The 27335-nt window shown below is 40.6% G+C and overlaps 1 protein-coding gene across 1 annotated transcript in view; it reads left to right on the top strand.

The window, feature by feature from the left end:
* The window catches only part of LOC122798602 (1-aminocyclopropane-1-carboxylate synthase-like protein 1), a 2974588-nt gene that overhangs the window by 1939395 nt on the left and 1007858 nt on the right, over window positions 1–27335 (top strand). The window contains exon 10 of the mRNA XM_044067677.1: window positions 8062–8107. Coding sequence (XP_043923612.1) covers window positions 8062–8107 — 46 coding nt within the window. The remainder of the gene's footprint in view (window positions 1–8061; window positions 8108–27335) is intronic.

Here is a 27335-nt window from a genome sequence, read left to right on the forward strand (position 1 = left end):
TCCCCCTTTACCACCTTGTAAACTGTATATACTGATTATGCCTCTTGCCAGTTCCTAATTCCTTCTCACCTATTGCCTTTCTACTCTATCCTGCCTTCCTACTCTTTCTCCCTAGATCTACTCTCCATCCTACACCTTTCTACTCACCTACTGCCTTGCAACCTGCAGCTACCTATTTCTACTGATTGTCTACTGCTGAATATCTTCTCCATTGTCTCAACCCGCTCCGTTCGCCCTGCGGGCTCACTCCGCTCCCCTACCCTACCCCCAATTCCCACCCACCCCCACTACCTCTACAGTTATACCTAACAAACCACACCCCCTACCTTTTTCTGCCAATAGAATCTTATCACCTGAACCACTCTACTCTTTTCCCTCCATTTCTCCAAGCAATTTAACCACACCCCTCACCTCCCATCCAATTAAATCCAACCAGCTGTAACCTATCCACTCCTTTCCCTCCACTTGTTATTTCTTTTTCTCAACTAAACAGCCTCTCCCTGGCTCATATCCAATAGTAACCTCCACACCTACAGCCTCTCTACTCTTCATAACACTCCCAGTCCACTTCTTCCTTTCACCTTATCCTGCATTACAGCATCACTACACTTATACAACGATCTACAGCATAACAATCAATACCACAATGTTTAAGCACCCCACCATATCCATAACACATACCTTACTCTTACTATCAATATTTCCAACTTTAACAATATCACTTCTTCTTACCTCCTACGAATACCCTCTACTAGCACACTTTCCAAACCCCTCTAAACATACTACTGCAGCTCTTCCTACATTCCATAATCAACATATCAACATCACTTCTACATCTAACTACCTTTTACCGAAATACCATAGAATTACCCACTTAAAATATACCAAACAAAATCCAAAAAGACTACCTCTGCCCCATAGCAAATTTACAAACCTTTCTTCTCAAACCCTTCTCTGTCCCCTTAAAGATGGAGATATTCACCCAAACCCAGGTCCTATTAGCTACATTAATAATCAGAACTTTAATCAAGTCCCAAATACTAGTCCTCTACCAAATAATCACAACTCACTCTCTATAGCAAACCTCAACATACGTAGTGTTAACAACAAAATAACACAACTGCATGCTCTCTTAGAACACTACTCCTTCGACATAATCTGCCTAACTGAAACCTGGCTTAAACCTTCTACAAAAGACACTGAAATCACCCCTCCTGGCTATAACATCCTACGCCTAGACAGGGCGGAGAAAAAAGGAGGTGGAGTAGCCATCCTATCTAAATCTAGCCTTCAAATAACCACTTTCCAACAAAATCCCCCTCAGGACTCTAATGCAAAAATTCTGATCACCAAACTGAAACTTAACTCAGTCAAATCTATCTTTATCATACGCATCTATATCCCCCCTGGAAATAACATTTCCACCATCGAAAACATCCTATGCTGGCTATCCCTAAACTTACCCCAAGAAACATTCATCTTAGGCGACCTAAACATTGATTGGCAAGCTTGCTGTAACAAACTCCCTACTAGCCACATTAACCTTTATGGGTTTACCCAAACAATCACCTCCACCACTAGAATAAATAAAGCCAACAATAAAGAAAGCATCCTAGATTGGATACTCACCAACAATCAGCCCCATATTTATAAAACAGGAACCATCCCTGAAGATATAAGTGATCACTTACTTACCTACATTATCAGGCTCAAAACTAACCCCCCTACCCAAAGCATAACTAGAACACTCAGAACCAAAAAGAAATTGAATTTGGAACTCTTTAGAAATGAACTTTATGCTTGTAACTGGTCACCCTTGAAATACCTTCCCCTAGATGAAGCTGTAGACTACTTTAATGCAAAATTCCTAACTATACTTAACCATCACGCTCCTCGATCTATTAGAATTAAAACCAAATCTGCCCCATGGCTCTCAATAGAAACAAAGCAGAAAATCCAACTCAGAAACAAGATCTGGAACAAATCCCGCTCTACAAAGAGCCCAACAGACTACCAACACTACAAACTACTACAATCAGACCAAAAAAGCCATAATGACCAATAAGAAAAGCTATTACCTAAAATCTCAGCAAACTCGCAAAAATTGCCCACAAAAATTCTGGGCCAATATAAATGAACTACTACAGCCTAGTAAACCTACCACACCCAACCCACAAGGCTCTGACACAATGAACCACAACCAAATTGCCAACGACTTTAATTCCTTCTTTACAGACACAATTCATACTGGCTAGTCAACTCTCTACAAATGACACAGTTACATCTAAATATGACTTAAAGCCACCTCCCCCTTTTCTCTTCCAACCTGTCCCCACAGCCTACATACTCTCACTTATCAAAAACTCAAACCTTGTACCCCTCTGCTGACTTACTACCCGCAGAATACTTGCAATTAGCAGACAGTTCCATAGCCTACCCAATTTCCATACTGTAAACAGAACCATCACAGAGGGATATGTCCCAAAACTTTGGAAAATATCTCATATCATCCCTCTTCACAAGGGTGGAAATTCTACTGAATTCTCTAACTACCGCCTATAGCCCTACTCTCTCCTTATCAAAAATCATGGGAAGATGTATACACAAGCAACTGCTAAACCATCTTCTCAAATACAACTTACTTTCTAATACCCAGCATGGCTTCAGACCATCCCATAGTACCACCACTGCCCTCCTCTCCTTTACAGACACCATCAACAAAATCGTAACCACAACACACTTTCCTCAGCTCTCTTCCTAGACCTGTCAAAAGCGTTTGACATGGTAAACCACCAAATACTCATAAATATCCTCCAATCTATGTCACTAGACACCCAACCCATTAACTGGTTCAAATCCTACTTAAACGACCGACACCAAGCAGTTCTCTGAAATCCACCCTATCTTCACAGCTTCCTGTTACCATTGGTGTTCCCCAAGGGTCTATATTAGGTCCCCTTCTGTTTTCTTTGTTTATCAATGACCTACACCAAATAGTTCCACAAGCTACATGCATTCAATATGCAGATGATTCCACACTCATTTGCTCAGCCACAACAGTACCTAATCTTCACTCCCTTACACAACACATATTTAACTCCGTTGAAGAATGGTTTTCCCAACGCTGTCTCCTACTTAACCCCAAAAAAACCAAACTCCTCCTCTTTACACCCTCCAGTAAATCTCCTCCTATAGACTTTACAATAACATCTAAAAATGGCACACCTATATCTCAAGACCTCACGACCAAACTATTAGGAATTACCATAGATAACAACCTTAACTTTGATACACATATAAACAACACCTTGAAAAATACTAACAAAAAAATAGGCTCTCTCTACCGAATCAAACCTTTCCTCACTCCAGACTCTAGAATTACTATTGCTCAAACCCACCTTATCTCTCCCCTCCTCTATGCCTCCCCCATATTTACAAACCTATCAAAAAAAATCTTCTGAAATTAGAGAACTCTTACCACAATATAGCAAGATTTGCTACAGGCAACCCATTCAAAACCCACCATTGTATCAATCTAAAACTACTAGGCTGGCTTGAATTTCAGCACCAGCTTAAAATCAATCAATTAACCATTGCCCATCAAATTCTGCATCAACCTGACAAAACACCTATACTATCTACCCTTATCCACCCCTACCATAACCTAAAATCCCTAGATCTGCACACAAACTACTTGTAAATATTGATAAATCAAACAACAAAGCTGGTGACTCCCTCTTCTCCAACACTGTTGGAAAACATTGGAACCTGCTCCCTCTGAACTTACCACTATTCCTCTAAATCTCTCTTCAAAAGAAAATTAAACTCCACCTCAAATCTCAATGGATGTGCCCCTGCACTAATCCTGACTAATCACTCTATGCCATCAGACAAATCCCTTCATCATGAAACCCTACCCCCCTCTTATCTTACTCACTCTCCCTTTTCAACCTCCCCCTCAAAAAAAAAAAAAAAAAATATATATATATATATTTTTAAAATGTAAATTTTTTTATGATGTTAACTGTATAACCTTGCTTGTAATTTTTTGGCTCAATTTGTGTGTACTCTGCATATTGTTACCCCTACTTTCTTGTAATATCGCAAATGTACTTCTTAAACTCTGGAGCTTAACTCCTCGGGCCTCTACTGAAAATGTGAAAATGGACATGTATCCAGCTAGACTAGCCCGGTCAACAAATGTAAAATAAAAAATAAAAAAAAAATAAAAATGTGGATCCCATCTCAGCCCAATTCCATGAGATCCTAGAGTTCCTAGCACAACTGTTTCACTCTGGAGCCATTTCCGCTACCATTAGGGTGCAATTAGCAGCCATTTCTAATTTTCACATCGGGTTACAGAATTCAAGCATCATGTCTCACAAGCTCTGTAAAGCCTTTTTGAGAGGGACACCTCTTCTTAGACCTCCAGTGAGAGACCCCCCCCTCCTCCCTGGGACCTTAATCTAATCTTAACGTCCTTAATTTTGCCTCCTTTTGAACTAGCGGCATCATGCTCCATCAAGTTTCTCTCTTGGAAAACACTCTTTCTGGTTGCTATTACTTCAGCCAGATGAGTCTCAGAACTACAGGCACTATGTGTCTGTCCTCCTTATCTGTTTTTTCATAGGGATAGAGTTTCTCTGAGGACAAATCCTTCATTTCTTCCCAAAGTCTGCTCTGAATGTAATTTAAATCAATCTATAGATCTCCCTATTTTCTTCCCCAGTTATAGCAACAAGGCAGAGTACAAACTTCACCAATTGGACGTGCACAGGCAATTGTGTTTTTACCTTCATAGAACTAAAGAAATAAGAAAATCAGACAAATTGTTTCTGTCTTATGCCTTAAACAAACAAGGTCTCCCAGTTTCCAAGATTACTTTATCCAGATGGCTATCCCATACTATTTCATTTATTTAGCAGTACGGGATAAGGAATTACCATCTAAAACGAAAGGTCATTCTACTAGGGCATTAGCCACCTCTGTAGCTTTCCAGTCTAGGTTGCCCATGGATTCCATATGTGCAGCTGCTACGTGGGCAAATCCTCATACCTTTATTTCTCATTACAAGGTGGATATGGTCTCCCGGAGCAGAGATGACTTTGGTTCTACTGTTCTGAAGAGTCTGTTCCACTGAGCCACCCAGGATTTTAGGTGTTAGGGACGCTGTCCCAACCAGTAAGAATGAAGGGGTCTACTTCTAATGACCGAAACGCCGATTCGCCGACAGTGAAATCACCGACACGAAACGACCGACAACGCAGTTGACCGACACGCTCGAATCCCGACAGACGGAAGACCGACAAGGGGAATGTGTAAGCGCGACCTGGTAAGTATGCGATAGTGAGGGATTTAGGAGTAGGGAGCGGACAGGTAAGTGTGCAATACTCAGGGATGTAGGGTTAGGGTGTGTGATAGGTGAGTGTTTGGTAGTGTCGGAGCTTGGGGTTCGGGGTGTGTAAGTGAGTTAGGGTTAGGGTGCAGGTAGGGAGAGTGTGCGGTAGTGTCGGAGCTTGGGGTTCGGGGTGTGTAAGTGAGTTAGGGTTAGGGTGCAGGTAGGGAGAGTGTGCGTAGTGTCGGAGCTTGGGGTTGGGTGTGTAAGTGAGTTAGGGTTAGGGTGCAGGTAGGGAGAGTGTCGTAGTGTCGGACCTTAGGGTTAGGGTTTGGGTTAGGGCTAGTGGATATGTGTTGTAGTGTACTGTGTTGTTTACGTGTAGTGTGTCGGTGTTATGGTGTTCGGTGTTTCGCGTTGTCGGGTTTGTGTGTTGTCGGTTTTCTGGCGTCGGTGATTTCTGTGTCGGGGAATCGTTGGTTCGGTCTTTAGAAGTAGACCCGAATGAAGGTGAGATAGACAACTTAACATAAAGTAGTTATGTACCTACCATAACGTTCCATGTTAGTTGTCTTCATCTCGCCTTCTTTCTTGCGTCCCGCCCTCCGTCCCCCTGTCCTAGTGGATCGAGAGGAGTCCTTTTTCACTGGCTGAGTATTCTTTGTTTCCCTCTATTGATTTAGTGGATATGGGAGGTATAAGTCAACCAGTTCTTTTGATTGGTTTATTCTCTTGTTATGTCTGGAGTTAGCTATTTCAAACGAGATCTGGGTAGCTATCGCTAGGCATTATGGTATAAGGGGTAGCCTCGAGCCAGCTCTCAAGCCGAGTCAGAGCCGAGGATTGGCTCCAATCCCAACCAGCAAGAAAGAAGGCAAGATGAAGACAACTAACATGGAACGTTATGGTAGGTACAGAATGTCTTTTTTCTGGGCCAGAAACCACTCCTCCTGTGGTAGATAGGTTACCTAGTGCTTACCACTCCCACTGATAAGCTGGAAGGCTTCTCTCCAACACAGAAGGGTTTGGGGGGCTCAGAAGCTTACCAACAGTCCTGGATACAGCAAATCTGTACCTGGATTACACTAGTTATAGGAAAGGTGGGGACCAAATGCAAAACGGGCTTTAAACCAGAGAGTAGAAAGAGATGGAAAAACTGCCCAAACGGCAAATGAACTACAATTTCTGGGCCAAAACCCACTCTTCCCGTGGTAGATAGGCTACCTAGTGCTTACCACTCCCACTGATAAGCTAGAAGGTTTCCCTCCAACACAGAAAGGCTTGGGGGGCTCAGAAGCTTACCAACAGTCCTGGATACAGCAAGTCTGTATCTAGACTCGACTAGTTACAGGAAAGGCAGGAAACAAGCTTAGAATTTTTTTTTTTGTTACAGAAAAGCAGCTAAAACAGCAGTAAATGCAATTCAAATAGTAGTGCAGGCCAGCACACCTGAGCGTGTAGCAACACTACGGCAAATACAGTTCAAATAAATGCAATTAAATTAACAAATGATTAAAAAACAAATGCAGAAGGCAGTAAATTAGAAGGCTACTAACAAGCAGTAATAAGTGCAGAGTAAGAGCGACTGAACAGATAACACGCAGAAGAGAAACTAAGAGTTACAGTTATGTATTTCCAATTGCAACAGTTCATATGCTCCTTATTTTTAGCATTAGGCTTCTAGGACAGTTTTTGGTTCATGTACTTTTACTGTGATGTGATGTTAAGCTGGTCTTAATACATAACTGATCTTTGCAGGTAGTGGTCACTTTGATTGCTCATCTCAGAATGATAGGATGGAATGCACATTTTAATTGATAAAATAAATAAATATCAGAGATATAAATGTATCATCCTGCACGCCAGATTAGTCAGCAGTGTCCTGTGTGTGTGAGTGTATGTGCGTGTGGGTTTGTGCGTGTGCGCGCATCTGTGCGTGTGTGTGTGTGTGTGTATGCTGTTAATCTTTTTGTTTAAGTTGTAGACCTCAGCTGCACCCTTCTAGAACTTTGCTTGATTTGATCTTTGTATCACTAAGCTCCAGTCTCAGATGTAGCTAGCTATTTTTTTTAATCTTGTACTCCATTTCCGAGGCCCAGAATTGTAACAGTTATGATCCCATAAGTGAAACCACCTAGTTGTGATTAGGACTAGGATATGACCCCATGAGTGAGACGCACATTTTTAAGTACTGTGTCTTATAAGCTACTGAGGATAGACCCTTGCATCTCTGATAAAAAAGTTATGAATTTACAATAGAGATAGAGCTGGAAGAATAGGTACATTCTTCTACATCCTTAGTAGCATACCCACTCACCTTTCCCTTACTCATTGAAGAAGGCTTTGGTATCTGTTATTATTTAGCTTCTTGTGGCTTACCTCAGAGCCAGAGAGTGAGAGCCCAGTGGAGCGTTATGGGATAGGGGAGGGTGCTTAGGAGCTTGTGAAATTTTGATCTGCCAATTGGTCCTAATGCTTGCTGCCTAGGCTTGTGAGTTACAGAAAATGAACCGACTCTGCCAGAACTTTCATTATGGTAAGTATATAACTTTCATTTATTCTGTTATTGAAAATACAGCAATTAAAAAGGTATTACAGTAAACATGATTGCAGTGTATTACAAGTACAGCTGGGTTAGCAATTACAAAATGTTTCAATAGCCTGAACACCTGCATTTAACTTAAAAACAAACAAAATATTGCAATTGTGCCTTTTTGTTTTGTAAGGGTGCCTGATCCACAAAGACTACACTATATTTGGGGATTTAGCAAGGTAAGTTATGGTTCTCTAAACTATGTATTTCAGGTATTACAGATATTGTTAATGAACACTCATAAAGTTGCATACTGTCTTCTTTAATTTGTGTTATAACCCACATAACACCTGCAGAGTAGCAGTTTTGTTGTTTATATTCATCCTTGGTCCTCTCAGTAGTAGGGCCATGTGGCAGAAACAATTGCCTATCACATAAGGAAACACACAATGTCCACTTGCCATTCAAACCATATACTGAACAAACCACACTACCCCAGTAGTGTTTCTTTTGTTATGGTTATACACTTGTATCATTTATCTAGCTTTCAGTCTTCAAATTGCATGCCTTGAACTTAGTATTGTTCACTGCTAACATTACCCCCTTGTGTGTGTCTAAACCATAAGTTAATAAAATTAAGTAGCTCAGAAAACCTTTATTGGTGATTGAGAGATAATGGTAGTGTTAATACAGATCATTCCCAGCTACAGTTTCAAAGCAAGCTGCACATATCAGGCTGGTTACATTTTATGAGGATTTCTTTTGCTCGCAGCACTGGACCTAAAATCAGAAATGCAGGTATGTTGAAATATCCAACTGTTTTTATTTTATTTTATTTTATGTTATATATGAGGGTAAAGCACTGATCCATTTGAAGTGTTTTCAGGCTCAGCCCAGGAATAATTGCAGCCCATTCCATGCAGAGATATTTTATGTAAAGAGATAAGTCTTATATACTGGCATACACAAATATACCAAGTTTTGCATTTATCAGACTTTTTTTAAGCTTTGCTTTAATAGTTTGTGTTTTTAAATGTAGATAGAGTGCAAGTAATGGGGATTATTTAAATGCACCCATGATGGTAATTTTTATCTGTTGACTTGCTTTTCATGAAAGTTTATCTGATGATGTCAACTATTTTTTAAAGTAAATTATTCTAACATTCACAGTATGTGATGCTTTATTTGAAAATTTGGTAAGATTACAGTCATTCAGCAAGTAGCACTAAAAATGAATTGCTACTTTGCATGATGTCATTAGCTGACATGCTTGAATTGAACCCTAACAGATGACAGTCATTCAGCACAGTAGACAAATAGGATTGAATAGTGTAGGTCTTCTGTCAAAGATTGGGCTATCATTTTAAAGCAGGGTCACAACGTGCAAAAAGGGGATTCTGAACTAGTTTTCTGTCCCTTTTCTAAACTCTATCCTGGAAGCTCCTAGAAGAGCTTTTTATCATCCACATAAAATAAACTACAGTATTAAAGATCCAGTGAATACTGCCTTTTCATGCCATCTTCAGTTAAGGTGTTATTAGTAGGATATGTCAGACCTGTGTCCCATGTAAAGACTTTCTGCTTTCTTGGAGAAGAACATGCATTTCCAGTAGTAGTGAAGTAATCTTCTCAGGCAAATGATGCAAGTGGTAAAGGACAGTGTTATTCTATATTTTCTGAGAAGATGGCTTCATTAATCTTTTTATTGGCTAAAATGTAAAGGAACATTTAGAACAGTGTATCTTCACAAGTAACATACAGTAGGACTGTAGGTTTTGCATTACTTAGTCACTAAGCATTCATGTGGTATCTGCTGTGTTCAAAACCAAGTATGAAGAATATCAAGGGAATTTTCATTGCATACTCAACTTAATATTGAGGCTGTGGTTGGCATATGCTTGATAAGCAGTGTCCCTGTTAGCCTCTTAACCCTGTCTGCTTTCATGCATGTACCAAGCCCAGATTTAGTGTATGAAGGCTTTAACATCTTGATATTTGCCTGAATGTTTATTAAACAACAGATAGACTGTGGATGCTTTGCAAGTCTCTGTAATGTATTTACTCAGATTTCAGCTGTTCCCTCCAAGCTAACATCCTAAAAGTATAGCTGGCTAAGTTTGTTGATAACTACAAATTGGACACTGTCATCCACTCATCCACAGATTCAAAACAGCTTCATCAAGGGCTGGAATATGCAGCTATGCAGTGTGTCAAAAAGGTCTTGATCCAAATGAAAAAAGTGCAGCATGGTAGTAGTAGTAGTAGTAGTAGTAGTAGTAGTAGTAGTAGTAGTAGTAGTAGTAGTAGTAGTAGTAGTAGTAGTATTTAGCAAATAAAGCTGCTCCCATCTCATATGTTAAAAATGTAAATCTTCAGGCAGATACTGTCATAAGACATCTAGGTACTTATGCTGATAAATCTCATTAGATGATCATGATTTCACCATAGTCAGGAAGTCCTTCTGTCTGGCCTGGTTGATTTCCAAGGGAATATTTCCAACATCAAAAGAAATTATCCTACCACTGTACTGTGCACTTCTCAGACCCATCATTGAATAAAATGTCACCTCTGATATGTTGATGTATACAGATCCAAGCAAGTAACTCAATTGGAAAGGCCCCAGAGATTTCTAACCAAGAAAATTAATAAAAGGTCTTAAATCTTTCAAATATCCTTATACTCAGTAGCTTACAGATTGCTTTGAGGTGGCCTTTGTCTTGCTTTTCAAGCCATGAAAGACCCAGTCATATTTGACCTCCTGTTCTTTCCAAAAGCAGTGGCTCTACACTCACACTAAGGGTGTAAATGTATACCAACAAATAAACAAGACTGTCTGGAGAGATAGTTTCCTAACTCATCATATTCCTAGCCTATGGAATTAGTTACTACTACAGGTCAAAGTACTGCTTTGGTTAACTTTAAGACTAGTCTTGATGGCTGGATGGGTAGACACAAATTTAGACCAGAATTATCATGTATAGCCCTGCTCTGGGAAGTGAGCACTGTTAAGTGCTTGAAAAAGGTCTGCTTAAAGATGTATATAAATATGCATCTTATGGCCTCAGTGATTGCTTGTCTGGTATATTCCTATGTTCTTCTGTAAAGTGTAGCACATAATATGCATCCTCCTATAGCTGGGCATTAGCATATTTAAAGCAGTATGTTGCCATATATTGCAGCTCCTTTCTTCTAAATATAAAATATACTGCTCCCTTTGAGTTCCTCCATTGCTGTTTGCCATTTGCATTGTCCTGAAGAGCCCTGTTCAGTTTTCCCCAGCTTCCAACCCCAGCACTTAACCAGCATGCCCATCAGTCTAGAGGCTTGCTAAAGGGGACCTGCTTGTGGAAGATTCTGGAAATGGGTGGAAAGGAGATCAGGGACACTTTTTTGTTTGACCCAACCACGTTTACTTTATATATGCTGTCTGAGGCACCATTCATTGTTTATATTTAAAAAATTAAAAATTAAATTTGTACTGCGCATACTGTATTTTTTTTTACTGAATGAGATATTTTTCTACACTCAAAAGGCATTCTAATAAATGCAACATTTTAGTCTTTAGTATCATGATCAGCTCTAAAACTGATCCAATAGCTGTCTGGTTTCTTTTGTAGTCTTCCATAACTATTCTGTCTGGATGCTTAATCTTACATTTGGAACAGCTTTTGTTGCACTGGAGCTTTCCTTGGAGACAACACCAAGAACAGCCGGTTCCCTATAAGCTGATCGAAGGTACATTCATTCAAATGCGTCTTGATTGAACTTTATAGCGCAAAACGGCAAAATACCGAAGTGGCATATAAGCAAATTCTTTCCCTGGGAAAGAAATTGCTTGGCTGCCTTCGGCTTTTGCCTTCTTTGTTACTGTAGTGTGGTCTTGGAGTTGGTATATTTAAGTGGGGGGGCACAGCCCCCCACATCGGGGAGTGTGGGGGGGCCCACATTAGAAATAGTTTTTGGTATGCGTGTGTTGTGTGTGTGTTTCTCGGAACAGTGATTTTTTTCCCTGGGGAAAAAAAATCACTATTCTGAGTGTTCGAGATTGTAAGCTTTCGCTTACATTGGGTCGATGAATCAGCGTTCGCTTTTCTAAGTGTTCGGTGATTCAGTATAGACCTGAACAGCCCCTCTCTGCAGTTATGGACTGTCGCAGTGATTTTTTTTTTAGGACAGTAATAATTGTAACAGTTCTGATTGTTCTTCCCTGATATTTGATGTGCGTCATAGACAGATTTCTATGCTATATAAAGCTTTTCATTTTCTACCTTAGCAACTTCAGCTTCAGACTGCAAACTTTTTTATGACTTGACTTTTTGATCTACCGCTTGTAAGTCAGATAGTCCCCTGCAGTTCTTAGCAGAGCAGAATTTCTGTCTTTGTTTATTGCTGCCTAGCACTTCCTTTATTTGTATTAATTTCAGGCACTGGTAATATTGAAGTAGGTAATTTGTTTTTCAGCCTTCTGATCATCAGCAGTTGAGCTAGTGAGAGAGAGAATCTTTGCAGGGGAATAGCCTTGTATTACAAAAAAAGTGATATGACATCCTTACAGTTGCTCTAACCTCTTTCTCATGAGATTTTTCCCCAGTTGGATAGTTTTCTCCACTTGCCTGTTGGATAGTGTGTACTAGATGCTACTCACATTCATAAATGGTTCTTCAAAATTCTAATGTTGTGTATTGTGAGCTATTGTTAGACTCATAAATGTAGAATTTAATGTACTGCTGCATCAAGGACTTGGTAATGGGTACATTATTATATATTTTTTGTATTTTTATTAATATTTTAACAGTATGTGGCACAGCAATGTACCTGGTCTGTTTAAACAGATGTTATTAGTCAGTACCTTAAAATCTCATGTTCTTTCTTTGAATTTCACCTCTCCCAGATGGGATTCCTTTTTCCTATTATACATTTTCCTTCACCGATAATTGGGAATTTTTATTTTGCCAACTTTGAGTATTAATTCTTGGATTCAAATTATTTGTTCCGTCAAAGTAGTAATAAGACTGACTTTCTTTTCTTACCAATGATCTAGGTATGCTGTTGTATTAGTTTGTCATTGCAATTTCTTTCAGTAACTACATTTGTAAGCCAGTTGAGAACTCTTACTTTTTCAAAGATTTCTGATTCCTCTCCTCACAATCTTTCACATTTCTCTGATAATTAAGGTGCAGTTGACATGCTTGCTTTGTGTAGAGCTGATATTTTTTATGTCTATTCCATAACTGTTGGGTTTGGATCTGACCTCATATCTGACTGGCAGCTTTTTCTAGATTTAGGAACTGTAGCTCAGGCTCTTTCCCTTTCCCATAATCCTCTCCAGTCCCCAACATTACCCCAGGTCTTATTTACCACTTGTTGAGTAGGGACGTGATTCTTTGGCTTGGTCTCACCTCAGCTAAGAGCATCAGTTTCTTCATACCTTTTGCTATTGTGATAGTATACTCTTTTTCAACTCCTCCCCTTTCCAAAAAATCCCAAACTTTTCTCTAGGCCTTCTTCATGTCTTCAGCACACATTTCTATATTCTTTTAACAAGTTGGTATCGAGTAGTTGTTTGTTTGCCACTGTTGGTATTTCTTGGCATAATATACACTTGTTTTGTCAGTATATTCTTTAATGCATTACTAAACTCTGGAATAGTATCCCCATGCAAATAAAACTCTTCGTCATACTCAGTAGTTTTAAAACACTGCTTAAATATAAACAGAAATTTAACTACTGATCTGATGTTGTCAATTTTCATTTTGTCCTCAAGTGATGAGTTTGGATCCGATCCCTTGGATCCAACTCAGCCGTTGCTAAAGCTTATGGCAACCAAAAACTCTTGAGCTTCTCCCTTAACCATAGTGCACCAACCCTAGTTGCCCCAGATCTTGTTTGCCACTTCAAGCAGAAGACATGGTCCTCCATCACTCTCGAGCATACAGCAGGTAAGTTTAATATTTTCTTTCAAACTTTATTAAAAAAAACTTTTGATCTTTAAATTTCTAGAGGTTTCTTGCATTTTTCTTACACTTTCTTATTCTGTATTCTGGTCTAAGTACAATTTTTCTGTACTTCTCACATACTATCTCTAGTATTTTTCGTCACCCTACGACACTGTCATAGTTCCTTTTTTTAACCCTAGTTGGTATTTTCCTCTTTGCGTACCAAGCAGAAACTATGCAGTGTTGGGGGAGGAGTGTGAAGTTCACTTTTTGAAATATGTTATACGCCTAGTTCCCTAATGAAATTTGAACTTTAAAATACGTACTACAAAATAATAAAATAGTAGGTAGTCCACAGTTGAAAATGGAATATCATTTATTGAAACACACAAACAAGCAATCCTTACAATGAAAAGCATTAAAGACATTCACTAATTTATATATAATCAGGTTATTTGGAGCAAGAGTGTGGTTATAGAGCATGGTTCTGTTAGGAGCAATAAAAGCATTAAACTCATTCCTTTAACCAAGTCCCCCTTCCCCCTTAACACCATAGTGTAAACTGAGACTGTGCTACCTTAGAACTGAAACTTAAAAGCTAAATACAAATTAAAATATGTAATATAAGAACAGCTTATGAAGGCTAATCTACTAATTGAAACTTTAATAATTAACAAACCAGCTCACTAACAAAATGACTAATTAACAAAAAAATCTAACACTAAACATATCTCAGGATAACATTAGTAACTTATAAACTGAAACACTTTCAGCATTAAAAAAGTGATTTCATACCAAATAAGTACTTCATCAGGTATGTGTGTAAAAAAAACATATAATATTAATGAGCATGTGTATACATCTACAAATGAACACCTACGTAGGCTAAAAACCGTAGCTATAATTGCTAATGTGGAAATACAGTGAAAAATGTTAGAAATAAATCGTGAAAAATGTTAGAAATAAAGCAATCAGGCCCTGGGGATCTGTTGAAGTATGGCGTCTAACTAAGAAAGCACTTAGTTTAAATGAGTAAAAGTAAAACGGTACCAATGTCAGTTATTTTAATTGTAAAATATTTGCAGCATACCTCTCAACCTGGAAACATCAAAAATCTGGACAAAGGCCCATGAAAAATAGGTACAAATATGTATGCTGATTAACATACATTTGCATACATAATTGTGTAACCCCACCCACTCCAGTGGAATTGTGGTATACCAGCTTTCAAATGCAAACTGAAGAACAGACAACCAAAATATGGCCCCCAGGGTCCCCCTGCAGCCATTCCAATGTCCCATTAGTTGGCTATTTCGTCCCATTTACCATAACCACTGTAATGTGCATACTGGTTTACTTCTACGGTGATTATCTGGATTTCATTTAAAACTTTTATTTTACATTTTATAGCACAAACACTAATAGACAACTGCTAAACAAAGGAATACAGTCTCACAATGAAAATAGACTTAGCATTAAAACTTCTCTGCTCGTGAAACTCACTTTCATTGAAACAGCATTGAAACCCACATTCAAAGAAAATGCATCTGGCCAGTGGTGGATAAAGATTATCTTTGGGCTATTTTCAAAGTATAGGCCCCTTGCACACGAAACATAAGTGTGTTCTTTGATACACCTTCTTGACTGTATTAAATTATATATCTGATATTGTTAATCTTCATTCCATTCGGGTCTATATTAAATTAGCAAACGCTTAGAAAAGCGAACGCTGATTTCTCGACCCCATGTAAGCGAAAGCTTACAATCCTGAACAATCAGAACAGCATTTAAAAAAAAATTGCTGTACCAAAAAAGAAAAAAACCTTTAGAACATTACATCAGTGGGGGGCTTTGCCCCCACACACACACCCCTCGACTTAAATATACCAACTCCGAGATCACACTACAATGACGAAAATGGCAAAATACCTAAGGTGGCCAAGAGATTTCTTTCCCAGGGAAAACATTTGCTTATATGCCGTTTCACACTCAATCAAGACGCATTCAAAAGAATGTATCTTCGATCATCTACAGATTGTACACCAGGGTTCCGGTCCATCCCTAACCCAAGAGGCCCTGTGGACATCTCAAAATATCCAGTATCCTGAATAGGAGTGAACATCCTTAAAACAAAGACTGTCCTCCCAGATATTTTTGGAAACTATTTCTACAGATTGTACACCAGGGTTCCGGTCCATCCCTAACCCAAGAGGCCCTGTGGACATCTCAAAATATCCAGTATCCTGAATAAGAGTGAACATCCTTAAAACAAAGACTGTCCTCCCAGATATTTTTGGAAACTATTTCTACAGATTGTACACCAGGGTTCCGTCCATCCCTAACCCAAGAGGCCCTGTGGACATCTCAAAATATCCAGTATCCTGAATAGGAGTGAACATCCTTAAAACAAAGACTGTCCTCCCAGATATTTTTGGAAACTATTTCTACAGATTGTACACCAGGGTTCCGGTCCATCCCTAACCCAAGAGGCCCTGTGGACATCTCAAAATATCCAGTATCCTGAATAGGAGTGAACATCCTTAAAACAAAGACTGTCCTCCCAGATATTTTTGGAAACTATTTCTACAGATTGTACACCAGGGTTCCGGTCCATCCCTAACCCAAGAGGCCCTGTGGACATCTCAAAATATCCAGTATCCTGAATAGGAGTGAACATCCTTAAAACAAAGACTGTCCTCCCAGATATTTTTGGAAACTATTTCTACAGATTGTACACCAGGGTTCCGGTCCATCCCTAACCCAAGAGGCCCTGTGGACATCTCAAAATATCCAGTATCCTGAATAGGAGTGAACATCCTTAAAACAAAGACTGTCCTCCCAGATATTTTTGGAAAGTATGTCCTATTATTGTATTGATTAGTATTACTCACCAGGACATATTTTTACCCCAGCCAGGTAAACCAGCAGCCCCCCCCCCTCTAGATTTGGCCTTTTATCCTCTCTCCTTCCCTCCTCTGTTTGCCTTTATCCTTACTTAATCCTCCCTGTTTCTTGCTTTTTATCCTTAGTAAACCCCCAGTGTATTTTTGTCTGTTATTCTTTCCTTTTCCTGGCCACTAGGTGGTGCCCTTGTTACTACAAATCCTACATTCATATTCATTAGTAAATCCTACTGCTCTTCCTATCGATCCAACCTCACATTTTTCACAAGAACATCTCCTTTATCTTACCCAGTATTATATCACTAACCCCCCACCTATCATACAAGCCTCCTCAACCTGTTGAACCCACCATTACCTTTACACCTGTTCTCTACCCCTTGCCTGATTGTTTTCTGCAACTGGTTGTCTTGTTCGTGACACCAGCCTCTTTCTGTCTGCTCTTTCTACACGCACTTGGTCCCCTCTCCCTCTCTGCCTATTTTCTTTGTGTCTTATTTTTATTCCACTTGCCTGTCCCTCCCCAACATCTACTATACTTACTTTCTCTATTTGCCTATCTCCTTACCTTTTCCTTAGTGTGCCTACACTTTTACTTGGCCTCCCTTCCTCACATCTACTGTGCCCCCCTCCTTCCAACTATCATCTCCTCTCTGTACTCTTCTATCCATATCACATCTGCTACTCTAACATTGTTCTCTCTCCTCTCTTCCATCCTCACCTTTCGGTTCTTACTCTAACACTGTTTTGTTTTCCCTCCCCTCTCCCATCCACACCTTTTAATTTCCTGCTCCACGATCTTGCTACAGCTAGATTCTTCTGTACTTTCCTTGCCCCTTTCTCTCTACCTGTCCCCTCCCCCTCCAACTCCACTTCCGCTTCCATACTATAAATTTACCCATCCCTCAGCCGTTTCCTCCCTATAGGTTATCCCTAGGTGGGCTGCCTCCTTGGTCCTGAGGGTGGATTTCTTTCCGCATGTGAGTACTGTGTTTTGATGCAATGTTGTACTGTTTAATTCCGTTGTTATCACTGTTTTTGAATTACTTTTAGCATAATATGTGGAACTAGCTGTTTATACCTTTATGCTTCTGGACAACTAGCAAATCATTTTTACAGGCACTTTGAAGGCGGTTAAATACCCCTTCTTCACTCCTTCCTGCAATCAGAGGATTTATCTCCTTGGTCTTTATCTGATAATCTGATGCCTGTGCCATTCCCCCTATCCCTTTAAACTGGTCAGACAGCCATAACGGTTGCTTATTCCGTACCGTTCGCTGCAACCTTTTTAACACTGTTGTGTTGTAACTTCTTATTAAAGACGCCCATTAGGCGCCTTCTTGCTATCGGATAATTTTTTACTCCACTGCTTTAAAGCTTTGTCCTTAAATGTTTTTGCGCTACTTAATTTAACTTGCTTACAAGTGGTTCAACTCTGTAATTGGGCAACTTAGTCTGATAGCATACTGTAAGCGCTCTTTTTACCGCTAACAGAGAGCGGGACCTAAGGTGTGTCTTAAAGTGCCATCAGCACCTTTTCCATAGCTTGCCTAGAAGCTGATTCCCTCGGCAGGCTTTTTTATCCAATTTCCTTTTGCTTATTCTTTGTTTGGCCCTGACCCCCTCCAATTACCGTAGGCAACCTGACTCCACATTCTGGCAGTGTCCCCCTAGGCTAGACTCCACGTGGTCTCTTTATTGAAGTTCTAGCGCACTAGTAATTCCTGCCTACTATATTACTGGCGTACAGTTATTAATTATTGTGTACTACATGTTTTCATATTACTAAATGTGTAACTTCTATTGCTGGCATTTGATGGATATGTTATAAAGCAGTATAAGATCCTACTAGCTAAAGTATTTTACTGGCGTTTACTTAGGAGTCATTGTACACTATAGGTCTCTAGTTACTCAGTGTGTACGCTATAGATATGTACTGCTCTCTGCTGATTTTGTAACCAGCCATTGTACACTAGAGGTTTCTGATTACTAAGTTGTGTATGCGATGAATATATACTGCTCTCTGCTGACTTTGTAACCACACAATAACAGTGCTGCATATCCGACCTCTTTGAAGTATATAGGCCTGATACTGTTCTCCTAAATGTTTTTTATTATTAGATAGTTAACTACTGTTCCGTTTATTCCTTGAGGGCCCTTTGCATGTCTGTAACAAACTGACTATTATGCTACATATAGTGTTGCCCCTGGATAAATCACTGTACTGCCCTCGCTGCTCTTGATTTAAAAGGAATTATGCTAAGTATGGTGTACTCTCAGTGTTGCTTAATAACTATTTCTCTCTCCTCTGCTTGTTCTCTTTTTGCTCTCTACCTGTAGCTATTTCTACAGATTGTACACCACGGTTCCGGTCCATCCCTAACCCAAGAGGCCCTGTGGACATCTCAAAATATCCAGTATCCTGAATAGGAGTGAACATCCTTAAAACAAAGACTGTCCTCCCAGATATTTTTGGAAAGTATGTCCTATTATTGTATTGATTAGTATTACTCACCAGGACATATTTTTACCCCAGCCAGGTAAACCAGCAGCCCCCCCCCCTCTAGATTTGGCCTTTTATCCTCTCTCCTTCCCTCCTCTGTTTGCCTTTATCCTTACTTAATCCTCCCTGTTTCTTGCTTTTTATCCTTAGTAAACCCCCAGTGTATTTTGTCTGTTATTCTTTCCTTTTCCTGGCCACTAGGTGGCACCCTTGTTACTACAAATCCTACATTCATATTCATTAGTAAATCCTACTGCTCTTCCTATCGATCCAACCTCACATTTTTCACAAGAACATCTCCTTTATCTTACCCAGTATTATATCACTAACCCCCCACCTATCATACAAGCCTCCTCAACCTGTTGAACCCACCATTACCTTTACACCTGTTCTCTACCCTTGCCTGATTGTTTTCTGCAACTGGTTGTCTTGTTCTCCTCCCTACCCCCAATTCCCACCCACCCCAGGGGTCCTACCTTTATACTTCCTTAGACACACCCCTAATTAGCCAACAACCTATAACTTCTCTCCTATACATCTACCAATTAATTCCTCACTCCTTCAACCACACCCTCTCTTCAAACTGCCTCACCCATTCCCTACAAACCTATAATCACTGGCCTCATACGCTATAAAAACATGCCCTTAACCCTTAAATCACTCTTTCCTCTTCTTCTCCTTAACATCCTGCTTTACTACTACACCCTTACCTCCTATGAAAATCTCAAGCTTTACCAAACTCCTTCTTCAGCCAAACCATAACAGAATCCAAAATCCCATCCTGCTGGAAAATCTCCCATATTATTCCACTCCATAAAGGAGGAAACTCTAACGAACTATCCAATTTTAGACCTATTGCCCTTCTATCTCCTCTATCCAAAATAATGGAACGCTGTATTCACCATCAACTTCTACATTATCTCTTAAATAACAACTTGCTTGTAGACTCTCAACATGGTTTTAGACCATACCACAGTACTACTACTGCCCTTCTCTCCTTCTCTGACACTATAAATAAAAATCGAAATAAAAACCTGTTCTCATCTGCACTATTTTTGGACCTCTCAAAAGCATTTGATATGGTCAACCATCAACTTCTCCTCGATACCTTAAAATCCCTATCACTGGATTCACAAGCATTACAGTGGTTCAACTCTTACTTGACTAATAGAAAACAAGCAGTCCTTTGGGACAGCCATTTATCCACTCAACTCCCAATTACTATTGAGTCCCACAAGGATCTATCCTAGGCCCCTACTTTTCTCCATTTTCATCAATAATCTGCCCAATTCCCTCCCAACATCCACATGTATACAATATGCAGATGATTCCACTCTCATCTGCTCTGCTTCTACCCCAGCAGAACTCCACTCCACTACCCAAGTAGTCTTCACTGCAGCAGAAAAATGGTTTCAACATATCTGTCTTCTCCTAAATCCCAAAAAAAACAAACTACTACTCTTTACCCCAACCTGTAAATCCACCCCAATCTCTTTTTCTATAACATCCTGTAATGGCACTGTCATCAAACCTGACAACTGCACTAAACTCCTCACCATAGATAACCAGCTAAATTTTGACTATCACATTGATTTAACTATCAAGACTGTCAATAAAAAGATTGGTGCCTTATACAGGCTAAAGCCCTATCTCACTACTTCTTCCCGAGTAGCCCTTGCCCAAACTCACCTTATCTCTACATTAACTTCTCCCTCCTTTGTCAATTTATCTAAAGCTAATCTTCAGAAACTGAATACTGCCTACCACAGTATAGCCAGATTTGCCACTGGCTCTCCTTTCCAAACTCACCACTGTCTTAACTTAAAGAAACTCAACTGGCTTGAACTCGAACCTTATACTCCTACAACAACTAATCATCACTTTTAAAATTCTTCATTACCCCTCCAATATACCCATACTAAATAAACTTATCACACCTTATAAAAATCTCACGACACTCAGATCAGCCAACAAGCTACTAGTTACTACTTTGAAATCTCATAACAAATCAGGTGATTCCCTATTTGCAAACACTATCGGTTCTTACTGGAATAAACTTCCCACTGAACTGACCTCCCTAACCTCATGTCACCTTTTCAAAAAACAGATGAAAACCCACCTACTAATTCACTGGCTATGTCCCTGCTCCAATCCTGACTGAGCTCAGCACTCTTTATTACTCTCTCCAGTCTGCTACTTGTGTAATTCTTTCCACTCCCATTCTTACTTAGACTAACGTCCTCAGCCCCCTTTACTGGACCTTCACTCTTTTATTTCTCCATTCTTTTTGTTTACTTCCCCTTCTAGCCATCTTCTCTCTATTCTCTTTCTACCCTTAGCTTACCGTCTTTATCCTGCTACCTTGGCATTTCATCTCTATCCTGTTTCCTCACTCTCCTTTCCAACTTGACATTCCCCTCCTTGACCATTGTTATAATACTTATACCCAACAAATTATATTCTTTCCCCACTTTCTGTCTATCTTTTTTTCCCCTTCTCCTTCATCTTTAACTACCTAACTACCTGTTATATCTTCAAACCTGCTCTTTTAACACCCGATACCAACAGTTTCTTTCCTTCTGTAAATTACCTAATCTGTTATCATGACTACTGATCGACGACTAAATTTTTTAGCTTTACTAGTGATGTCTCTTAACTCAACTTTGTATTTTGATGCCGGAGCTTATCTCCTTCGCCACTTAATCTGAACTCTGATTGTTACCTACTCAGATTAGTCCAGGCAAACTGTATATTGTCTCTGTACATTTTTTAAAATTGATTTTAGAAATGTTTTCTGAAATGTATTGTCTTAGTCTGATAGTGGAGCTTTTCTCCTCGGGCCTCTGCTGAAAATGGACATGTATCCAGCCAGACTAGCCCGGTTAACAAATGTAAAATAAAATAAATAAATAAAATAAATAAATCTAATAGGGTACCTTCCATTCATCACTGATGGGTTTCGGTTCCATCTTTGAAACCGAGTCGGCCTTATACCAAGCTTGTGCCAGCCAAAAACTCTCGAGCTAAGCTTTAATCCATAATCCCCTTCTCTCTCTTTTACCCCAGATCTCATTTGCCACATAGCCACAAAGCCACATTCAAGCCAGCTCTCAGCTAAGTCTTTGATATTTTGACATTTTTGGATAGATAAGTGTTATTGGAAAGTGTGATACCTTACTACGCTTTATATTTTCCTTCTACCTGATTATTGCTAAGTCTCTCAACCCTCTTTCCCAACTTTCCTGTCAACTACCTGGTGGTAATCTTTGCATGATCGCTGGTACACTCCCTTCTATCTACCTGCTGTCGTAATCTTCCAATACCATTCTTGTTATTTTCTTCTGTGATTTCTAACTAAGCTGTGGTTGTAATACTGTTTTTGTTGTTGTAGTCAGGTTTTTCTGGTACTGTATTATTTGTGTTGGTGTTAACATGTTGGGGAAAAAAGGGCACTTCAGGCTTCAAACAATGACTAAAGTGTGTGAGAAAAATGCCAAATAGTGACACTCATGATGACTGTTTATTGTTTGGGAGTGCCTCATCGCTCTGTACTATCTCCTTGCTCTATATGTCAGGGTTTTAGTTCACGTACCTTGAATGAGTGTAAAAATAAACTGATTTTAAACGGCCTTCTTAAGTCGCCCTTTTCAGAGGCTCTCAACGCGTCAGAGGGATGTTCTTCATGTTTCACTGTTGCAGTCATCACATTTGGGTTATCTTGCCAGGGGTAGCCCTCAGTCGGTCCGAATACCAGAGGCTTAGTATTTCTGCATTGGTTGCTGTCGCTCCAGGACTGACGTCAGGTCTTCAGTGGTATAAAATCAGGCAGCCAACGTCATTACATCAGTCTTTCTTGCCGAGGAGCCCGAAGCAGAAGCAGTTCGCACGAGTGCCGGTCGGCCGCTACATGAGTTTTCATTTCCGAATTGAAGTTGAAGTCTTCTAAAGCAAATTACCCTGCTGGGGATTCTTTTTTCTTGCTCTAACCGAGGTCAGAAAAAGTTAACAATTGTCTTGCCTGTGGAAAGTAAATACCACACCGAGACTTCCATTTTTACTGCGTTACCTGTTTAGGCCCAGAACACGACGTCCCTTGCTGTTGCTTTTGTGCTTTGTTCAACACCAGAACTATACGTCGTCAGGCCCTTATTGTAGCTAGATTGTTTTGCTCTCAGTCTTTGAATTCCGATATGGCTTCAGTAAGTCATCCGACTACTGATCTTCCGAAAAAACGTAAGGATAAAGACAGAGACAGACCGCACAGGTCCAGAACTGCCAACGACGCTTCCGTTAAGCTAGTCATCAGTTCTCCGGTCCTCAGTGAGGTGCTTTTGCAGACACTGATGCCCGCTTCTGTGGATTTGCAGGCCGCTACCGAGATCCTTTCAGAGTCCGGTATGCCGCAAGACTATTCTTTAACTAAGGATCCTGCGGATGTCTTTACCTTGGATGGGTCCGGAGCCACTGAGCAGGCACTGGCTTCCGAGGAAGTACTTCACACTACTGATACTCGTCACAGACCGATGACTTCTTTCGTGTCTTCAGTTCTTTCTAAAACTACTGAGTTTCTAAGGCCCAGGGTACGAACTACACCCAAAAAACCGATGACCCAAGCTCAGGCACCTGCTTCCTTGCCTCAATCTCAAATGCTTAAAATGGCAGAAGACCTTATTATGCTTATTAGGGGAAGCCAGGCTACCCTTTCCAAAAGCACAAAGCAATTGCAATGCAAGTTCTCTATAAGACATGCTGACTTTCTCAGTAAGAAACAGACTAATGTTTCAAAGCACAAAGCAATGCAATGCCGGTTCTCAATAACACCTGCTGACTTTCTCAATAAGAAACAGACTGCCGTTTCAAACAATGGAGCACACTTAAGACACACACACCTGCTGACTTTCTCAATAAAAAACAGATTGCCATTGCAAAGCAACAGTACAGTGTCGTTTCAAAGCACAAAGCAATGGAGTACATTTAACTGCTGACAACTGCCAGTGCTCAATAAGAAAAGCATGGTTTCAATAAGAAAAGCAACAGACTGCCATTCCAAAGCAATGATGCACACCTAACTGTTGCTTTCATGCCGTTTCAAAGCACAAAGCAATGGAGCACATTTAACTGCTGACTTAACTGCCGGTGGACCCGTTTCTCAATAAGAAAAGCAACAGACTGTCGTTCCAAAGCAATGGAGCACACTTAACTGCCAGTTTCATGCCATTTCAAAGCACTAGAAAAGCAATGTAGCACACTTAACTGGCTGCCATTTCACACAGCGAATGGAGCACACTTAACTGCTGGTTCTCAATAAGAAGAGTATGGTTTCACTAAGAAAAGCAACAGACTGCTGTTCCAAAGCAATGGAGCACACACAACTGTTGTTTTCATGTTGTTTCAAAGCACAAAGCAATGGAGCACCTTTAACTGATGACTTAACTGCCGGTTCTCAATAAGAAAAGCATGATTTCACAAACTGCCATTCCAAAGCAATGGAGCACACTTAACTGCCAGTTTTCAATAAGAAAAGCAATGGAGAGCACAGTTAACAGACTGCTGTTTCAAAGCAATGGAGCACACTTAACTGCCGTTTCCCTTTTCAACAGACTTAAGAACCAAGTACTAGAAAAGCAATGGAGCACACTTAACTGGTTGCCATTTCACAAAGCGAATCATAAGAAAAGTAAATGCCAACTGTCGTTTCAACAAAATTAAGAACTAAGTACTTATCGCACATAAGACAGAATTAAGAGCTAAGTGTAGGCCTTATTACCTGGAGGGATATGCTGTGCTCTGTCTAAAGAACTGGCCCAACTCTGCAGCAAGTTAAATTATGGCTCAGCATTCTGACAGGCTGTCTGTCTGCCTCTTGAGGCTGACTTCATTGCTCACGCCCTGCACATGATGACGTCAGGAACAAAACCTGGGAAATTCGGAAATTAAAGGGGCCACTTGGGAATTCATGCCACCCCAATATTTTGCCCTCAAAACTGGTATTTGCTGAGGAATTCAGTACGGTTGAGAGGTATGATTTACAGTATTTGATAATTGTTTATAACAGTATTAGCACATATAATATTAGCGTGTAATGTCATCATTAATTAGTCTTATATTAGACTTTTAATAGTTTTTTAAACAGTGAGGCAGTTTTCTGAGTTCTAGTATTCTTTTTTGGAGAAATAATAATTAAGTGTCAGGTTTTTAAAGAGTTCAGTTTCAACTGCCACAGGAGTTCATGTTTTTCTAAAAGATTAGGGATGTCTTCTTCTAGTTCCAAAGTTTCATTTCTAAAGTAGCACAGTCTCAGTTTACACTATCGTGTTAAGGGGAAAGGGGGACTTGGTTAAACAAAGGAATTTAATGCTTTTGTTGCTCCTAACATAACCACCCTCTGTAACCACTCCCTTGCTCCAAATAACCTGGTTGTATATAAATTAATGAATGTCTTTAATGCTTTTCATTATACTCAACTAGCATCGCTTGTTTGTGTATTTCAATAAAGGATATTCCATTTTCAGCTGTGGATTATCCACTATTTTATTATTTATTAGTGAACTAGGTGCATAACTTATTTCAGGGAATAAAATTCACCCCCCCCACACACACACACACACACACACACACACACACACACACTGCGAAGTTTCTGCTTGATTTGTTTTTGACCCAGTATAGATTGCACACTGTTTTTTTCTGAGAATTTGGGGGGATAACACAGATTTTTCTTTTTCTATTTCCCTCTTTCCCTTTCTTCTTTTCCCCCTTTAAAAAAAGAACTTCTGCATCTGAAGTAGTTAACTTCATTTGATCAGCAACCTGTGGGTATCGGATCCGACCTGGATCCGAGCCGGCAGCTTTCCAAGCTAAAGATCCGAGCTCTCAGCTCCTCCCCCTTACCCATAATACCCTGCTACCTCCCTCCAGTCCTCAGATCTCGTTTGCCGTGGCTTCTAGAAGCACGAGTGATGAGCTCTTGGCTGTTAGTTGAGAGTAAGTTGGGAAATTTTCTAAAATCTTTCTTTGAATTTGTAGCGTTTTTTTGTGTGTGTGCGTGTTTCAGACCCCTTAGTTAATTGAAATCAGTTTTGGTTCAATTTTAGTTGAATTTTAGTGTGTTCCCCTTCCCGTTATCTGTGTGTTAGGGTGTGTGCGCGAGTGTCATGGCCGAGGACCCTAAGACCATTTTTTCGAAATGCGCTGAGTGTGGTCATAAGCTGTTCCCAGCGGATGGCCACACTCAGTGCGTCCTTTGCCTGGGGGTAGCCCATTTAACATCGGGCTGCCAGATATGCGCGGCCTTTAACCACCGGGCGCTGAGAGAGAGGAGGAACAAGTTAATCCTGGCGGGACTCTTGCCCACAGATTCTTCTTCCTCCTCTCCCTCAGTGGCGCCAGTCGTGGCTGCGACTGTTCAGCCATCAGCTCCCCCTCCCCTGGCTGGGACTCAACCTTCCATTGTTTCCCAGGGAGAGGGGGACTCTTCTAAGAAAGAGAAGAGGCATAGAGAGAGGGAGAAAGAGAGCAGAGATAGACATAAAAGTCACAACTGGCAGGCCGACTCAGCCCCTTTGGCCCCGCTGGCTAAACAGATCTGTTCCCCTGTGAGGGTTTACAGGTCCTCCCCCTCTCGGCTCCGTTCTCCACGCTTCTCTCCGGAGCCGGAGGAGGCGTCCCGGTCACCTTCGAGGTCGTCTAGGCGGCCTTCCTTCTTCTAGGTGTACTAGGAGTCTTTCCGACACGGTTATGGACCAGATGATGCGTTGATTCCTTCAAGCCCAGATGCAGATGGGAGTGCTCTCCCCTCCCCCCCCTCCGGGGGGGAGCTCGGCACCCTTCTTTGCACCCATTGCTCCTTCTCCGATCCACTGTCGGGTTTTGGAGCCAGGGAGTCGGCGCCGATAGTAGTCGCTACTTTTATGCCCGCCTTACCCTCGAGTTTATGGGGTCATCTTTCGGATCCGAGCTCTCGGGGCCGAGAGCCGAGCTTCGGATCTGCAGGAGTGAGCGTGTCTTCGGCTCAGTTGTGGTCGGAGCACACTTCCCTTTCGGGTCCAATCGCGTTGGCTCCGGTCCTCACATCGGATCCGAGGGGACTGCTCTCGGAGCCCGGGGAGAATGGTTCACCTTTGGCCTT

The sequence above is a fragment of the Protopterus annectens genome, chromosome 3.part1 (assembly GCF_019279795.1).
Source record: "Protopterus annectens isolate FY-2018-M chromosome 3.part1, PAN1.0, whole genome shotgun sequence".
Lineage (NCBI taxonomy): Eukaryota > Metazoa > Chordata > Ceratodontiformes > Protopteridae > Protopterus > Protopterus annectens.